This window comes from Convolutriloba macropyga, chromosome 6, assembly GCF_964194025.1.
Source record: "Convolutriloba macropyga chromosome 6, txConMacr16.3, whole genome shotgun sequence".
Classification (NCBI taxonomy): Eukaryota; Metazoa; Xenacoelomorpha; order Acoela; family Convolutidae; genus Convolutriloba; species Convolutriloba macropyga.
Window position 1 is genome coordinate 24278337 of NC_134473.1, and position 18635 is coordinate 24296971.

Genomic DNA, 18635 nt, shown 5'->3' on the forward strand with positions numbered 1-18635 from the left:
ATTTTTATCTAAATGCTAAATTCTAGACATAGTTTTTGGTTTGAACCGAATTTCCATTTCTCGCTAAACGTTTTTTTGGTTTTCATGCAGCATTTTTACATTGACTTTGTTTGTTTTTTTTCTATCTGATATTTTTTTAGAAATGGTTTCCGCAATTGACGCAGTCCGTTCTAAGTCTAGTTTTTTTTATTAGTCGATGAAATGTTTTTGAATTGTAGGTCAGGATTTGTCCCGTTATGTTTTTTTTACTCCGTCTACCAGATTTTTGTTTCGTCTTACCCTGCGTCCCGCGTGACTTACCACATTCAACAAAATGACTTCTGAACTCAATAGTGTGCATCTAAGAAGTGCCAAACAAATATGCCCTAATTCTTTATTATTAGAGTCTTGAGTTTTTTTATTTCGAATGTTGATTTTGAAAAGCCCTATAAGGGTGTTCTCCTTATAGAGCTTTTCTCTCCTTAAAATGACAGTCCGAATCTAACCCAAACAGTCTAGCGGTCTATTAAAAGACTTGTGGGCAAAACCAAAAAGCACCTATCGCGGCTATTTTCCGGCAATATGCCGGCTTTGTTAAGGAAAGGTAAAATGGGTAATTTAGCCGACAAAAATAGACTGCAAAATGAACGGTAAAAAATAAATTAGGCTTCTAAGAACTAGTGGGCCATCTTTGGACTTTCCAAAATATCAGAAAATTATTCATTTGTACCTACTGATTAACATCAGCATCAACTGGGATAGAAAGCAAAGTAAAACGGACAAAAGTTTTCGTAACAGTCTTTTTGCTGGGCAAACAAAGTAAACTACGTAATAAAATACATTTACCATGTAGGAAAGATTTTTTGAATGGTGGTCTTGAATACATTTACTAAGTAAACAAGCAGAACGATCGTGTCCAGTATAAAGTGAAATCTAGTTCTTATTTGCTAATTTAAAATACAAAACCTGCTCTGAAAAGTGATCAACTTGTCAGAAAGGCCAAGGATGATGTACAGAGGATATCGTTACGCAGTAAATCGAATTACATACAACAGAAGAATCTTATTTAACTACAACAAAAGAAGTGAATCAAAGATTTTGTAAAAACCTATGGTAATTTTAATTCCGAATTCTCTGGAAACGCTAAAAATGAATTTCTGAGAGCTAGATCGTTGAAAGTTTAATTGTGTGTTCACTGTTAATAACGGTAGATTTGAAAGTACTACTTGTTGTTTTAAAGAAAGTACAATGGGTATTATAGCAGATAAAAAATGGACCGCAAAATAAATGGTTTATAAAAATTAATTACTCTTGGCAATTTTTGGATTTCTCCAAATACAGAAAACTATTTACTTGAAATAATGGTTAACGTCAAAATTAACCGGGACAGAAAACAAAGTAAAACCGACAAAAATTTTGAAGACAACTCTTTTAGGGGCAAGCAAAGCAAACAACGTGGGAAATTATATTCCATTGATTTTGTTTCCTGTATGGTTGTAGGAAAGACTTTTGTGATAACTAAAATCTGATTTTTTTCACAGTGTAATTCAGCTAAGTTTGGTGTGGAACGGGTGTGTATCTGGAACAGCCAAATAAGCTAGGAACCATGACAATTTTATAAAGAGCAATAATGCTGTTGAAAGACAGGAAATTCAAGAAAAATTTAAATTCAGTAAACTGAACTGAACTCTTGTTTGTTTGTTACTTGTACTAGTAGTGAAGTTTTGGATCAACAGTTGGTAAGCAATTATTGAGAGCTTCCATTGGGAGTGATTGTTCAGGAGCGTTTTTGGATTGCAGAAGAAAGTCGGTAAAATCTTTCGGAAAAGTTGAAAATAATTGTTGGATTTCCTAATTTCAAATTGTGTCAGTACGTCAATTGTACAAGCGAAAATTTAAGTCAATTCAATCTGTCTTTTTGAAACCTAAGAGGAGGGAACCGATTTTCTCAATAAAATCTTTTTTCTTAAAAAAAGGTGGATAGTTTAAAAAACTAAATGTTCCAGAGCCGAGTTATGCGTTGAAATTGAAAGTTTTAAAGTAATTTGATCTTTGAAACAGGACTTATCATTGCTTAGAAATTTTTTTGAGATTGGATTGAATTGCCTAAAAAATATAAGTGTTGTTTGCGAAATTCTTATTCGAGAGAGACCCATTTGTTCAAAAATTTTTGGAAAAAACCCATGCAAATTCACTCGGCTTGAAATTTTTACTGGTGTTTCCTTAGATATTTGCGTATCCGAAGAGAAAAACACTGAGATAGATTTTTCCGTAGCATAAAATTGTTCAATTTCCTTTTTTAGAACAAACAAAAAGACACAACATTTATTTTAATAAAATTTTTTGAACTCTCATGAATGAAAACAACACCAGCGTTCTAGTGTTCTTATAAAAAACACACTGAAGCGTGAGGAAATCAATTTGGTGAACTTTCAATTTCGAAATGTCAACGCTGACAAATTTCTCGCAAGAAAATGGAATAGGAGGATCAAAGTTTCACCCTTTTAAAATCAATGAGACGATTATGATCATTGTTAAAGTTATTTATAAAGCAGAGAGCAAAGATGGCTGCCTCCTCTGCAAAATAAAGGTATCGGCAGGATAAGTAGCATAAATATCAACAACTGGGGGAAAATGGAGATCAGGATGCATGTTCTTGCATAGGGATTCTTGAGCTTGACACATGAGTTTTGCCACATCCTGAAATTTTCAAATCGAGTTCAACTCGGAACTCCGGTTAACTGAAGCCAATATTAAGATAAATAACATCTTGTGACTAATTTTCTTTGCGCAGCGTGGCCCTTATACGTTCTGTCAAATTGTTCGAAACAAAACTAGATGTTACTTGATTGAATTGGTTTGACTTAGAGTGAGCCGTTAATTAGTTTTTGAAGTAAAAACTACTCTTCGACTGTTGAAGTCATATGGTTCTGGCTTTAACTGTTCCTACTTGTATCATAATTATTGATCAAAAATTCAGTTATCCAGAGTGCATTTTTGAAAAGTAGAGAGAGCAAAGTAGACGAATCAGTAAACAAATCTTTTGCAATTTTGGTACAGTTTTGGGCACTAGCCAGTCCCAGCTACAAGCGTTCTCACGGCAAAAACAAAATTATAGGATGGCGCTCTTGGATGGTGTTATACTTTATCGTATTGAATACTTTAGGATTCGCGTTGCGAATACTGGTGTCGAGATTACGATAGGAATTGCCAGGCGAATACACAATAACTTGTGTATTACGAATTCTGATTCTTGGAGACGCGGCGCGAATCCGTTGTTAAATCTAGATTAAGATTATGAAGAGCGTTTACAGAGTAACTTGAATTCAGATAACTAAATGAAATTATGATTACTTATGATAAACTAGTATGAACAAAATATGAAATAATTTAGTAGACTTACGGGAATATTAATATAGGTGAATAAATAGAAGTCATAACTTTTAGTTATAAAACGCATGATGTAATTATAGATATAGAGGATAAATAATTTAGTACACATAAGAGTTTCGATATATAATAGGTATCCATACGTATCACATTTCCCTCGTGGCAAAAAAATTTTTATGTATTTACAATTTTTTAGATTAACACAAAACATGTAACCGAGTTGGGTGAACAAAACTAAACTCAAAGTTGTAGAAGTACTACGAATGTGAAATTTAAGAATAATTGACAATGAAAATTTTTGCATATGCGAGGCTTATACCTCTAAGAACATTCAATTGCACATAAGCTGTGTGAGTTAATGCATATAAATTATCATCACTTGACGAATAATTGTAGCACATAGCATTCTCAATGTTTTAATAATTTTGGAATTGCAAAGCGAATACGCTTCAAAATTCTGAACACGGAAACTGAATACATGAACTGAAATAAATTTAGCGCACATACAATAATGAATGGATTCGCAGGGCAAATACTTGAATAAATGTAAAACTAACAATAGGAAAGCAAATGTTGTAAAATAAAGCAAAGTTAACATTAATTTTAGATTAAAATGGAAACAAGTTTAAATAAGTGAATTGAGTTTTTGACAGTTTTGTTGAGTTTTTTAACTTAGATCTCATTTTCTGCATCCCAAACAGATAGTTCTCTCTCTTGTTCGTATTCATGGTATCGAACTCTAGAATCTGGTGGCGAAACTTGGCCGATTTGAATTTCCGGTCTTGGGGGAGATGGGATTCTTGAATTTTCCGCATTCTGAATCATGGCTACTACTGTATTTGCGGTTGCTGCCTCTTGCTTCTCTTTCTTCGATTTACGTTTTTTCTGTTTACCGGAACTGGTAGAAGTCAAGGAACTTGTAGGCGAAATGTCCGCGTCCGTGAAACCGTAGAATTGGGGTCGATTTCGTTTTCGGGTTCCTTGATGTTTTTGTGGTTCAGGATGTGCGTCTTGAGACTGTTGATTTTGGGAGGAAGACGTTTGCGGAGCGGGTACTATTGATATTAATTGTTGTTCCTGAACTGTTGCGTTATCATTGTCGTTGATTGGGGCTGCATTTCGACGACGTTTGAGCTGTGGTTTTGTGGGTTTGCGTACAGTGAGGGCTCTAGATACGTTTGAATTGACTGAGGAAACAACTGAGGTGGTGTCTCGATGCCGATGTCGAATTTTGATTTCCCCTCGCTTTTGTTTTTTGATGTCGTTGCTGTGCTTGGCAATCTTTATCTCAGTTGTCTGTTCGTAAGGCGCAGGACGCCTTTGTGCGTACGTCCAGAGATTTGTAGATCTTTCAGCCTTGGTGCCAAACTTTGCCAGATCACTGTCTCTGACTTTGACTGGCATTCGCCCCGGTTCATTAATTATGGTTGTCGTGGGGGAGGATTTGGTGACGAATGAACCGGGTTTTAAAACTTCATAAAGCCCAGCAAGTTGTCGCTTCGCCCTCTTTTTGTTTGGTATCTTTCTGGCCAGCTTTACACTCAATGATTTTTCTGTTCTCGGAATGGGGTTCGTAAGTTTGGGATGGATTATGAACCGCGATTCCTTGTCGTCTGAGTCACGGTACCGGAGGCCTGCGTCTTGTTGTTCTTTATTCATAGCCGTCTCAACTTCTAGATCGCTTCTCTCCGGGTTGACCCATCCAGCATCATCGAGGTATTTGGCTACAGGAACTGTATCAGCATCTAAATAGTGATTAATAATTTTTTCATATGTTAAATTTAAACTTGATGGACATGTGCTAATATTACGTAACGGAGTATTCACCAGACGACCAAAATGAGCTTCGAATGGAGTTATCTGTGTTGTTTTCTGTCTTGTTATTCGTAAGTCAAAAACTATCTGTTTAATTGCTTTAGATGTAGAAAATGAATCTTTATTTTCAGTTTTCATACAGGATAACCGCCGTTTAATTGTCTGTACCATTCGCTCCACTAATCCAATTGCTCTATGGTCTCCGACTGGCGCATCGAGAATGCTAATGTTATTTTCATTACAATAGTTTGTAACTTGTTTACCTACTAAACAAGTAGCTTGATCTAGGCGGATTGTTCGCGGGATTCCATGAGTATAAGCATAATCGCGGAGGAATTTTACTACTTTTGTCCCATTTGCATGTTCAAAAATTCGAGCTGTTGGATACTTTGAATAACTATCTATACATGTCAGAAAGTAAATATCTTTATCTTTATCATTTGTTATCGGGCCCCCAAAGTCAATTTGAATTTCTTCATTTGGTTCTTGACAAGCCTTGTGAGGATACCATTTAGATTTTGGTATAATAGGTTTACAATTCTTACCAATATCGGTACACGGACCGCAGTCTGATGCTTTGGCGAGAATCTCTCTATGCATATATGGCCACCATGCATACTGAGATAATGAAATCATGCCCCAACTACCAGGGTGGGTCATGTGTATGGATTCCAGTACCGCGTCCTTTATCCAGTTAGGTATGGCGACGCGCTCATCCACACACAAACAACCGGACCTCACATGAAGGTCCTTCCAGAATGAATAAATATAGGGGCTAACTTCCTTACAGCGGTTCTCGTCGTCTTGGAGGACACAATCTCTAATTTCTTTTAATACTGCGTCCTTACTTGTTAGGACGGCTAAGAAGGATTTTGTAAATAGTTGATTTAAGTTACTTTCAAAAATTTCCTCTTTGGATAATTCAATGTCTTGTATATCGGGTGATGATGAAATTGGGGTGTGGATGTTAGGGCTTGTACTGGTTGTCGCTATAGGGGTTGATTGAGTGCGGAAGGTTACTTTGGGAGCAGTAGTAGGGGTTGGGGGGTTAGATTGAGGCACTTCTTTTGCGGACATTGTTATGTGGTTCACTTTATTTTCTGTTTTTGCGGCTGAATTACAATTAAATTTATTTGACTGGATTCGTGATGCGGATGCAGTAGTGTTTTTAATCAATTGATTTGCAAAGCAATTAAAATTGGAAGTGAATTCAGAATTGTAATTGTTTACTTGTGCTCGAGGAATGAGTGGATTAATTGAGGTATTTGAGTTATTCGTGTTAATGTTAGCAGGTTTGCAACCGTGGACGCGCGTCTTGTTTACTTGTTGGTTATAATTACTGGTTATGTGCCGCTTTTGGAAAGGAATTTTATTCGCGTGACTAAATAAAGATGTAATTGCGTCGCGAATACGGGAAATTGTTGCTACCATGAATTCCTCATCGTATTGATTGACACTTTTAGCGTTTTGATTTGGTTGACGCGAAATATAATCAACTAAACCCATTCTGGTACCAGGAATATGTTCGATATTAAAATCAAATGGTAACAAACGATCAATCCATCGTGTTAATCTACTGTTGTAGGATTTATTAGAACGGTGTGATTTTAGAACTGAAAGAAGTGCTCTATGGTCTGTTAAAACTGTGAAAGTCTTCCCAAATAAATAATATTTAAAATATTCGATGGCCCACACCACCCCAAGTAATTCGAGTTCATTTACACTATAGCGTTCTTCGTTGCTATTAAGAAAACGAGATGCAAAAGCTACTGTTTTCCACCCGTCACAATCTAATTGTTCAAGCGCAGCGCCTAAACCTTGGCGAGATGCATCGCATTTGATTCGCGTTTCCAGTGTTGGATTAAAATGAGTATTTTCCGTAGCATTTGCAATAACAGTTTTGATGTGTTCAAAATGTAATTGATGAGATTCATTCCAAATAAATTTTTCGTTTTTCTTTAATAATGGCCGAAGGGGATGGCATATTTTGGCAAGATTGGGTATAAATTTGCTTAAATGATGAACACTACCTAGGAAGGATCGTAATTGTTTCAATGTTTTTGGAGCTTTGATTTCCGCAATTGCCGCTGTTTTAGATTCTATAGGTTTAACACCACTTTGTGAGAATGTGAAGCCAAGCCAATTTATTTGATGTTTTGCGAAATGACATTTACTCAAATTAATTCGGAGGTTATCGGATTCGAGTTTTTGGAGACATTTGTACACGTATTTGGGGTGCGATTCCTTGGTACCTTTGCTAACTACAATTATGTCATCCAGAAAACAATATGTGTTAGTTAGTCCAACCAATGTGTAATCCATTGCCTTTTGAAACTCAGCCGGCATATCCGTAAGGCCATATTTTAAAACGATATGTGCCAGTTGCATCGCCGCAACTGATATTAAAATTGCAATGACGTGCGGTATCCGGATGCAGTTTTAATTGACTATAGGCGTATTTTAAATCAATCGTTGAAAAGTAGACATGATCTCCTAAGTTTGAATTATTAATATGTTGTGAGATTGAATCGATAAGACTATCTATATTTGGCATTTGGTACTTGTTTTTGTGGATCGCTTTATTTAATATTTTTGAATCAAGAGCTAACTTTACAGATTTGTCCTTTTTGACTGTGATTACAATGGGGGAAATGTAGTTTTTATCCGAACATTCTTGTAATTATTCGATGTGTCCTTGTTCAGAAAGTTTCTTCAGCTCAGCAGATACTTTGTCTAGTAAATTTATAGGAACACGACGGCCCTTTTGGTGGGATGGAGTATAGTGTTTGTGGAATTTTGAACGAACTGTATGTACTTTGGACTTACCAATTCTGGAGATGAGATCGGGATAATCAATAGCGATCTGTTTTTTGATTGGGCAATATTCTTGATCTACCTGATTAATTGTTACATTGTTACTTGATTGATGTATTGAGAGTCCAAGAGCTGGAAACAAATCTCTACCCAATAGAGAACGATGTCCATCTGCCACTACTTGAATTTCTATTGGATTTGCGTACCAATTACTGCTTTGAATTGAAGTTTGAAGAATGCCCACCGTATTAATAGGTTCGTTTGAAAATGTTTTCAATTGTTTAGGATTCGCTTCGCGTATCCACTTCGATTTTGAATCATGTGAAATGATGGAGTTTGCCAAGGATTCGTTTATTATTGTGCATACGCTGCCCGAATCCACCAAAACATTTGTTGATGTTTTACCAAAGATGACGGGAAGATTGATTGCATCCACTGAAGTTGAGGAATCTGTTGAGGATACTGCTGCTACACAATTATCTTCATCTGAAGAATAGTTTGATTCCAAATCAGGATCAAAATTAGTCGAAATCTGATTGACATCTTCATTTTGATCGTCCTTTTCTACGTTATTGACCCGCGGTTTAGGTTTTGGGTAGGAATTGGGATCTTTAGGTTTTCGGCAAACTTTTGCGAAGTGGTTCTCAATACCACAGTTATTGCATCTTTTTCCCCGAGCGGGACATTTATTTCGGTGGTCAGAGGTCCAATTGGATCCACAGAAATGACAGGTTGTTGGCTTTTTTCGTGCTGTTGTATTCATATTGGAGAAAGGGGTAGCATTTGCGATGCGCATCCGTTGTACTTGATTAACAGTTGAATGTGACTCGGTTTTGCTTGCATTCATTTTTAATTGGTTGAGCGTACCCATCTCGATATTGATCGCTATTGCCAATGCTTTTTACGGGTCTACTGTTTCCTTAAGGAGCTCCTTTTGAATGTCTTCATTTTGCATGTTTGCAATAAAGACATCCCGGATGATCGTGTCTCCTTTATCTCCAAGGTCACAGTTTTCCGAAAGTTCTTTGAGATGTCCATAGAATTTCTCAATAGGTTCTCCCTTTTGCTGTTTTCGGGTGAGGAATAGGTATCTATCGAAGGTTATATTGTGGATCCGAATGAAGGTTGTATTGAGAATATCCCACAGATCTTTCGTTGAAATTGTTTCAAGATTGATGGTCGAATTCTTTGAGTTGAATACGCGCCGACCTTCCATGCCTAAGCTCAAGTACATCAAAGAGGATGCTTTCCGATCACACAACTTCCACGGTTTATCACCGCAAAGTATACCAACTGCTGTAACTCGTTGACACTGATTCTTCCACGCTGTTTTTGCTTGTTCATTGCGGGTACGTCGGTCTCGCTCTGATTGTGCCGTCGGGTTGTCAACTGCATCTTCATATGCTAGTTCAGGAGGTAAGAGGACATGGTCTGGGGGGTCCAATAAGAGGAGATCTACTTCAATTCCTTCTCGGGCGAGAATTGCGAGTTTCAATTGTATTCTCCAAAACTCCCAGCGAATTGGAGGTTCTAGTGTTGCCTTTTCCCAAAAGGGTTGAATTCCAAGTGGGGATTTGCCGCTGTCCTTTGTCGCTGGCTGCGCCATGTTATACTTTATCGTATTGAATACTTTAGGATTCGCGTTGCGAATACTGGTGTCGAGATTACGATAGGAATTGCTAGGCGAATACACAATAACTTGTGTATTACGAATTCTGATTCTTGGAGACGCGGCGCGAATCCGTTGTTAAATCTAGATTAAGATTATGAAGAGCGTTTACAGAGTAACTTGAATTCAGATAACTAAATGAAATTATGATTACTTATGATAAACTAGTATGAACAAAATATGAAATAATTTAGTAGACTTACGGGAATATTAATATAGGTGAATAAATAGAAGTCATAACTTTTAGTTATAAAACGCATGATATAATTATAGATATAGAGGATAAATAATTTAGTACACATAAGAGTTTCGATATATAATAGGTATCCATACGTATCACAGATGGGTTCTCTTGATAAAGGTAGAGTTGTTCAAAGAAAATCAAAGAGAAAAACCTCCGCCAGAATTGTCGCAAGAATCGTCAAGAGACTTGCGGCAATTGCTCAAAGCTGGCGACTGTGGCAGTAGATAACGTAGAAGAGCATGTTGACAATAGTAAGAGGAATTAATATGTTTTTTGACCGAGAGAAATGGGGAGAATTTGAGCGCTAAAGACAAATAAATTTTATTGAATCTTCCCCTCACCCTCCTGGTATGAAGTTTAGGAGTCGTTTGAGCATTTTTTTAGTTGTCTATGAAGTTTTAAGTTTTTATGTGGAGATATTTTGCGGCGGGGCACTTAATCATTTAGATTATTTGGTGCTTGGATCTTGGTATTCCGATCAAAAAATCGTGCTTTTAGTTTTCAAGACAGGTTTAACTTCTTTGACGTAATACTGTTCAGTTTCCCACAGACGCCTGAGGATGTCTGTCAGAGATACTTGATACTAAAGCAGGAATTTGAGAACGCAGTTTCAAAACGTGAACATGCTATCAGCAAGTTAGAAACAACGGCTTTCGGCAAATCGGTTTCTGGCGTAGACGTAACAACCTCTTCGAGCAAACGTTTGTCTGCAAAAATAATCTGTTGGTTTGGGAGTGAGGACATTTACTGAGGAAGTATTATTTAACAGGGGCACAAATAGATAGTAACCACTACATAAGCAACTCTTAGTAACAACAGCTCCAAAGTATCACAACTGGAGGAAATTAGAAGTCGAGAAAACTTTAATTGGAGTAGTAATTTCGTGTTTCACTCAGAAATAACATAACAAGTTGTGACAAACCGGAGTCCGGAGATGAGCAGCTTAGGGAGATGTTTGGCCGAGGCATTGCTAGTGGATTGGATATTAGCAAGCCTTACGCAGTTGTAGAACTGAAAATATTGCATTCAAAGAAACCGATAACCGTGAGCAGGAATAAGATAGTTTTACTGATAGTGACGAGTTTAGCTATGACAACTTGTAAAGGAACCAAGTTCCTTTATATTTTATCTCCCCCCACACCCTCATTTTCCTCCCCCCACCTACACTTTCGTCCTTTAAAACCCTTTCATTTCATGATTTTCATTCCCCCAACCTATTTTCGTTGAAGCTTTTTATATGTTGATTTTATTGAAGAACTCAGAAGTGGTTGACGTTCACTTTCAATATTATTTTTAGTAAGGGATTTCCCGTTTTTGACCATAACTTGTGTGCCAATGGCGCGAATTATGATGTATTTATAGAGCTTGATTTGCTACCATAGTTGCGACTTTCAGAAATACAAATATTAATGAAAAGTTGTCTTGGTATGCAAGACTTAGGCCGAAGAGCATAAACATTTCTGGCGTATCCTAGGGTCAAAAAAGGACCTTTGAAACTTGCTCGACGCAGACTGGGGAATTTTTGATTTTATAGGGGGGAACTTATACATTTGACACTTAGCACATTTTAAACTCTGGTTTTGATAACTTCACACTTTTTAATCAAAAACATCACAATCACAAATGATCCAACTGATTGTTAATCTGGCCCTAGAAGTGAAAACTGAGATGAGAGTACTCCTGAAAAGGATGCTTGCGTGGGATGCCTAGTCACAACAGATGGGCTGGTCTTGCTTGCGGATTTGAATGTCTTCATTTCAAAGGCTGGATTTTAATAGGCGACTAGTTATCGTTGGATCAATATAGTATCTTTCCGCATTAGTTTTGAAAGGAGTAGGTCCTCCTCTAGGTGAAATTTAAAGCACCACCAACACACACATTAACTTAGGATTAGAAAGGCCTGGTATGCCCTTGCTACCTTAAGGTTTATAGGAACGTGAAGTTATCCCCCCACCAGTGTCAGTAGACACACACAATAGTCGAAAGTTAACCACCACAGGTTAGGGTTCCTTCTGTCGCGCTCGAGAATCAAATAGGCAACCAGACAAACATCTATATTATCTAAGTTTGTAAGAATTTCACTGATTAGTGGAAAATTTTAACTCTATGCAACTTCTGATTAGCATCATATCTGTATCAAACATCACTTAGTGATAGCGACAAGCATAAACATAGCAATCAAACATTAAACAAAAGCATTAGCTAAGCACAGTAAGCAACAGCCTCATTTAAATAATAGGTTTAACATAACAAAAACTAGAATAGGGCTGTTACAAGGAAACATAGTGCAGTAACAGTGCAGTATAAACTTTGTAAAATAAGAAAAGTCTTCTAACACAATCAACATGCCAAACAAGTCCAAAGCATCATCAACAGCAAAGAACAGCCTCAAGCAACAACTTCAGCTGAAAGTGATAGAGTGGAACGCAGTAAAAGACCTCTTCGAAGAACAAAGCAATAGTAACGAAGGTCTAAGCATACGACGTGAAACTTTGGAACTTTTGAGGTCTCAAAAAGAGCAGTTGGACAGAAGTTGCAGTGAACTCATGAAGCTACAGCTAACAAGTGAAGAGTTGACAACACTTGCTAATGAATCTACTGAAAGAAACATAACCATGCTGAAAGGCAAACAGAGAGCAAAAGCACACAGAACGGATGCAAGTGACACTGAATCTGCTTTCAACACATCAGCAGCGCCTTCCCCTAATCTACTGAGAAAACAGTACCCTTTACGCAATAGAGCAATGAAACAAATGAAACATCAGTTGGCAAGCCGCAACAATCAGGAAACAAACAACGCTGACTCGTCCGACTCAGAAGACCCTGATAATTCTCAACCCGTTTTTAACATTGAAGAGAGAAGGAACAGAGAATTTCTCACAGGGGCATTGAGAATAGATGAGGGCTGGCAAAATTCAATTCGATCGAGAGAAGAGAACCATGTTCGAGGACAGAACCAACATGAGAGTGAGGATAGAGCTGAGCATTTGCAACAACCACTTTCTTTTCACATCAATAGCCAAGCTGGTCCTACCATGGGCCATAGGTACACACCACAAAATCAACAACCACTGAACAGTTGTACCGGGCATGAAGTACACTATAACAACGGCTCTAACAACAACCTATACAATGGCTTTCCGAGTTTCCCGAGTTCTCCACCAGACTGGATGCAACACCAGGCACTGATGATTTAGAACACAATGAGTTTGCCCAAGATATCAATTGATAATTTCACAGGTGATCCTTTGAAATGGCACCAGTGGTTCAGCTTCTTCAAAGCGACCATTCACAACAACAGTGGCCTCTCAGACGCTCAAAAAACGACATACCTCCAAAACTCTGGGGGACTACTAGGGGGACTACTACCATGGGGACTACTACCATGAAGCTATCGCTGAACTGACCAGAAAGTTTGGCAAACCACAGCATATTGTCGCTGCATACCTAGATCAATTGGAGAAGTGGCCGAAACCCAGACTGGACGAACCAAACACTTTTGTGAGCTTTTCATCTTTCTTGAGGAGACTGGTATAAACATTCAGGCTTCACAACTTTGAAGCTGACCTCAAGTCTTCAGCCGTCCTGAGAATGGCCAGAGACAAACTGAACGCTACCATGATAATCAGATGGAATCAACACACAAGAAGCCAAGCCTTGCTGCAACCTAACCTTACCCACTTTGCTGATTGGATTGACTCCTACGCAGAGGCGTGTGAGGACATCTCCCCACAACGGAACCAGAGAACCAGAGTGAACAGTTCTTCTAGAAGGGGGCCACCAGATGTGTCATGTCAACTCTGCTCACAAAACCACAACCTTGGTCGATGTCCCAAATACTTGGAAAAGTCAGTGTATGACCGACAGTGTTGTGTGAGAAGGTTCAATCTCTGCCCTAACTGTCTAAGAGGTCATGAAAAGGGTCTCTGTCAATAAAAAACAAGGTACCTTGTGGACAGATGCAATGGCTTCCATCACTCAACACTCCATAGGACAGATGCAAGGCAGATGCAACAATATGCACAACCAAATGGGAACTGGAACCAAAACTCACAAAATAACTTCAGACCCCAAACAAACCAAAACCAGTCAAACTTTGGACGTAACTTTAACAATGAAAACCAAAGGCAGCAGACGAGTTCAAACTACAACCAACAGAGTGGAACTCAAAACAGACATGGTGGATCTAACAGCAGTACTTCACACAGGGGCAACTGGAACAAAAATGGTTTTCACCCTCAGCCGATGAACACGCAGAACGACAACAACAACAGACAGCAGAGTAGCAATCAACGCACTTTGGCTCAGCAGCAGGCAACTACTCCGCAACAAAACTACACCTGCAGCAACCAGCAGGAGACTTCTTGGATCAGACCGCAGATTCAGTTGCAGGCAATACCAGTAACACTTTTCAACAGAGATCTTTGCATTGAAACCTACGCATTGCTGGACAGTGGCAGTGACAATACTTAAATAACACAGAAGGTTGATGATGCACTTCAAGTTCAACAACCAAAAGACATAACTCTACCACTAGCTTCACTTCATGGTGAACACTCAGTCAAAACAGCAGATGTCATGATCGGCATAGGAGCTTTGTACAGCAGTTGTCCTGTGATCAGAATCCCTGTGTACGCAACAGCAATGGACGAGTTTCGCATACCAAGAGTTCAAATTGAAATGTTGAATGAGATCTGCAGAGACCATTCTCACCTCCAGAGCATAAGATTTCCAACAATCAGGGACAACCGGATCGGAATACTGATTGGAGCAGACGCATTCACAGCAACAGTTCCCAGACAGTTCACAACGGGACCCACTGGTACACCATACGGAGTCAACACTCTGCTTTGCTGGACACTGACAGGGCCCATTCCTCAGAGGTACACACAGAAGAGGGTCGGACAGTCAAACAGCACAAACATAACACTTTTCAATCATATCAAGAGACGGCAAGACGATCCAGATGAAGATCTTCTCCAGCTCTTCTGGACAATTGAAGGAGTGAACTTCAATCAGTGTTCTTCAAAGGGACAGTCTTCAGATGACAAGGAGGCTGTTTCCATCCTCAATGATACCATAAGACACATTGGTGACAGATACCAGATTGGACTTCCATGGAAGAAAGACATCACACTACCTAACAACTACTTCATGGCCAAAGTTCAGTGGCACGCTCTGCAGCAGAGGTTGGAGAGGGACACAAACTTGAGAGACCGCTATGAGGAAACAATCAAAAAAGATTTGGATAAAAACTACATCACAACTGCAGACCCCAGTTGCAGACACTCTGTCTGGTACCTTCCCTATCACCCAGTGATCAACAAACAGAAACCAGACAAAATCCGCAGAGTCACAAATGCTTCTTCCAAATATAAGGGACTCTCACTCAATGATGCATTGCTGACAGGGCCGGATCTACTCTGCAACCTGCATGGCCTTCTTCTCCGCTTCAGACAGTACTCAGTGGCAATCACAGCGAACATCGAGGCAATGTTCATGCAGATTGGCATCCAACCAAAAGACCAAGACTATCTCTGTTTTCTCTGGACAGAGGATGGCAATGAAAAGATCTTCAAATACAATCGACTCATTTTTGGAGCCACATGCTCACCTTCTTGTGCGATATTCGTTCTGCAGAAGTGTGCAAATGACCACAAACAAGAACATCCAGAGGCCTACACATCAATCATGCAGCAGTTCTACATGGATGATTACATGCAGTCCTACCCTTCTGAAGAGGAGGCCCGCAGAAGTGCAGAGGAGATCAAAACTGTTTTACATACAGGAGGATTCAATCTGACGAAGTTCTTGAGCAACAGACCAGCCGCATTAGAAAACCTACTGGAAGAAGACAAGGCGGAAATGAAAGCCCAAAGAATCCTTGGTCAGACGTGGGACCCCAAAACTGACAAGTTGATGTTTGCAAAATCGAAGTTTCTCTACACAGGACAACAGATGACTCAAAGAAAGGTTCTTTCAATGGCAGCTTCTCTGTTCGATCCAATCGGACTGATATCACCCTTTGCCATCAGAATTAGATGCAGCCTCCAAAGAATCATTAAAGAGGGAAGAAACTGGGATCAACCTGTGTCAGAATGCTACCAACAGGAACTACAGGAGTGGATGGATGAGTTCGACAACATGACTTCAATTGAAATTCCTAGATGCTTGATTCCCAGCACCAATGGAACCCATCAACTTCACACGTTCACTGATGCCTCAATGAGTGCAATTGCTGCCATAGTTTATGTGAGGACAACGAACGCCGATGGATCTTCCACATCCAGAGAAGGGATCAGTAAAACAAAAGTGGCACCGATCAAGCAGTTGAGCATTCCAAAACTGGAATTGGAAGCTGCAACACTTGGAGCAGAGCTAGCTGGGTTCTGTGAGAGCGAGATGACAATTACAATAAGTTCAAAACACTTTTGGACAGACAGCACCGCTACACTTGGTTGGATCCAATCCAAGCAAAGACAGAAAATGTACATTGCCAACAGATTAACCAATATTCACGAGAATTCCAACCGAGAGAATTGGAGACACATCCCTGGAAAGATGAATCCCGCTGACCATGGAACACGAGGCCTCACCCCATCAGACATACCAAAGCTGTGGCTCCAACCACCGGACTTTCTGAGCAAACCTCAAGACTCTTGGAATTTTGCCGAGGACAGTGATCCCCACATATGCGCCACACAAGCGACACAACTTCAGACGCCGGTCATTGAGGTTGACAAATTTTTAACATGGAGTCGACTGCTCAACTCTACTAGAATGGTGTTCCAGGCAATAAGACGCTTCAGGGCAAAAGTTCGAACTAGAAGACAAAACGAATCACCTGAGACATCCAATACTAACATTTTTGCATCAAATGAGAACAGGGCAAGGAACTACCTCATCAAATTGTCCCAAAACGAGTTGTTCTCAGGAACAATTTCTGCACTGTTGAAGGGAGGCAATCTTGAGAAAGGAGACAAGCTGATGCCCTTCACACCCTTTCTAGATGAAGACGGACTCTTGAGGGTAGGAGGAAGACTCAACAAGGCACCTCTAACCTACAATGCAAAACATCCGCTTCTTCTCCATAGCAGGAGCAAAATTGCAAGACTGTTGATTGAAAAGGCGCACCATGACTGTGGCCATCAGGGTGTGGAACATGTGAAGGGTCACCTGCAACAGACTTTCTTGATGATTGGATTGAGAAAAGTGCTGCGAAGTCTGGGGAAATACTGTTTCATTTGCAGACGATAGAGGGCAGACAATGTGAGACCGAAAATGGCCGATCTTCCTGAATTCAGATTTCCAGATCCAAATAAGCAGTACCCTTTCGTCAACACAGGAATGGACATGTTTGGACCTTTCTACATTGAGGACAAGAGAGAGGGCACCCAGATGCACTACGTCTGCTTGTTCACATGCCTGGTCACCAGAGCTGTCCACCTAGAAGTATGCCATGACCTCTCAACTGATTGTTTTCTCATGACAATCCGTTGATTTTTCTCACGACGTGGATACCCTGACCTCATTGTGAGTGACAATGGCAAAAACTTCATTGGAGCCAACCAAGCAATGAAGTTAAAGTTCCAGAGAAGCTACAAGCCAGACAATGAGTACATCAGACTGCAATTGGCTCAACAGAACATTCAGTGGACTTTCAACCCTCCATTGGCACCACACTTCGGAGGTGTCTGGGAGAAGCTGATACAGACCGCGAAGAGGAGTCTACTAATAGTGCTGGGCAGTCGGAAACTAACACTCTCAGTTTTCCAGACAGTTGTGCCAGAGGCCGAGGCAATTTTGAACTCCAGGCCATTAACTCATGTGGGCTGCAGCATCTCAGATGAGGGACCACTTACTCCGAATCACTTCCTCCTTCGCCGACCTCACATGTGTTTGAAACCTCTTGTGAACAGCAACCAGCGGTTCTCCACTAAGGACTTCAAGTTGACGCAGACACTACTTGATCACTACTGGAGCAGGTTGCTGAAGGAATATGTTCCTGAGCTCAACAAGAGAACGAAGTGGCAAAGATCACATGATGAGCTGGATGCGGGTGACATTGTGTGGGTGCTCAAGGAGTTCACACCCAGAGGCATCAGACGGGATAGCATAAGAGGTTCAGACGGGATAGCCAGGATTTTCGACATCCAGACGGCTACAGGAATGGTACAAAGACCAGCAGTAACCCTAAGCCGTGTGTTCCCACAATCGTCAGGTGCGCCGGAGGGTCACTGAAACAAGTTCATCGAAACACACACACACACTCACACACACACACAAAACTCAATGTCGGAATGAAAACTTTTTGCTTTATTGTGTTTACATTTTCATATCAAATGCTTGCTTTTGTTGCCGGGAGTGTAAAGGAACCAAGTTCCTTTATATTTTATCTCCCCCCACACCCTCATTTTCCTCCCCCCACCTACACTTTCGTCCTCCAAAACCCTTTCATTTCATGACTTTCATTCCCCCAACCTATTTTCGTTGAAGCTTTTTATATGTTGATTTTATTGAAGAACTCAGAAGTGGTTGACGTTCACTTTCAATATTATTTATAGTAAGGCATTTCCCGTTTTTGACCATAACTTGTGTGCCAATGGCACGAATTATGATGTATTTATAGAGCTTGATTTGCTATGATTTGCTACCATAGTTGCGACTTTCAGAAATACAAATATTTATGAAAAGTTGTCTTGGTATGCAAGACTTAGGCCGAAA

The 18635-nt window shown here is 39.7% G+C and overlaps 2 protein-coding genes across 2 annotated transcripts; both read left to right on the top strand.

Moving 5' to 3' along the window:
• The first annotated feature begins 14489 nt into the window (after positions 1–14489).
• LOC142341266 (uncharacterized) lies at positions 14490–17168 on the top strand. Its single transcript, XM_075392185.1, has one exon. It carries the CDS (start codon positions 14490–14492, stop codon positions 17166–17168), a length of 2679 nt encoding a protein of 892 aa, XP_075248300.1.
• A 318-nt stretch (positions 17169–17486) lies between these two features.
• Positions 17487–18152, top strand: LOC142341267 (uncharacterized). The gene has a single exon (XM_075392186.1). The coding sequence runs from the start codon at positions 17487–17489 to the stop codon at positions 18150–18152; it is 666 nt and encodes a 221-aa protein (XP_075248301.1).
• The last annotated feature ends 483 nt before the right edge of the window (positions 18153–18635 follow it).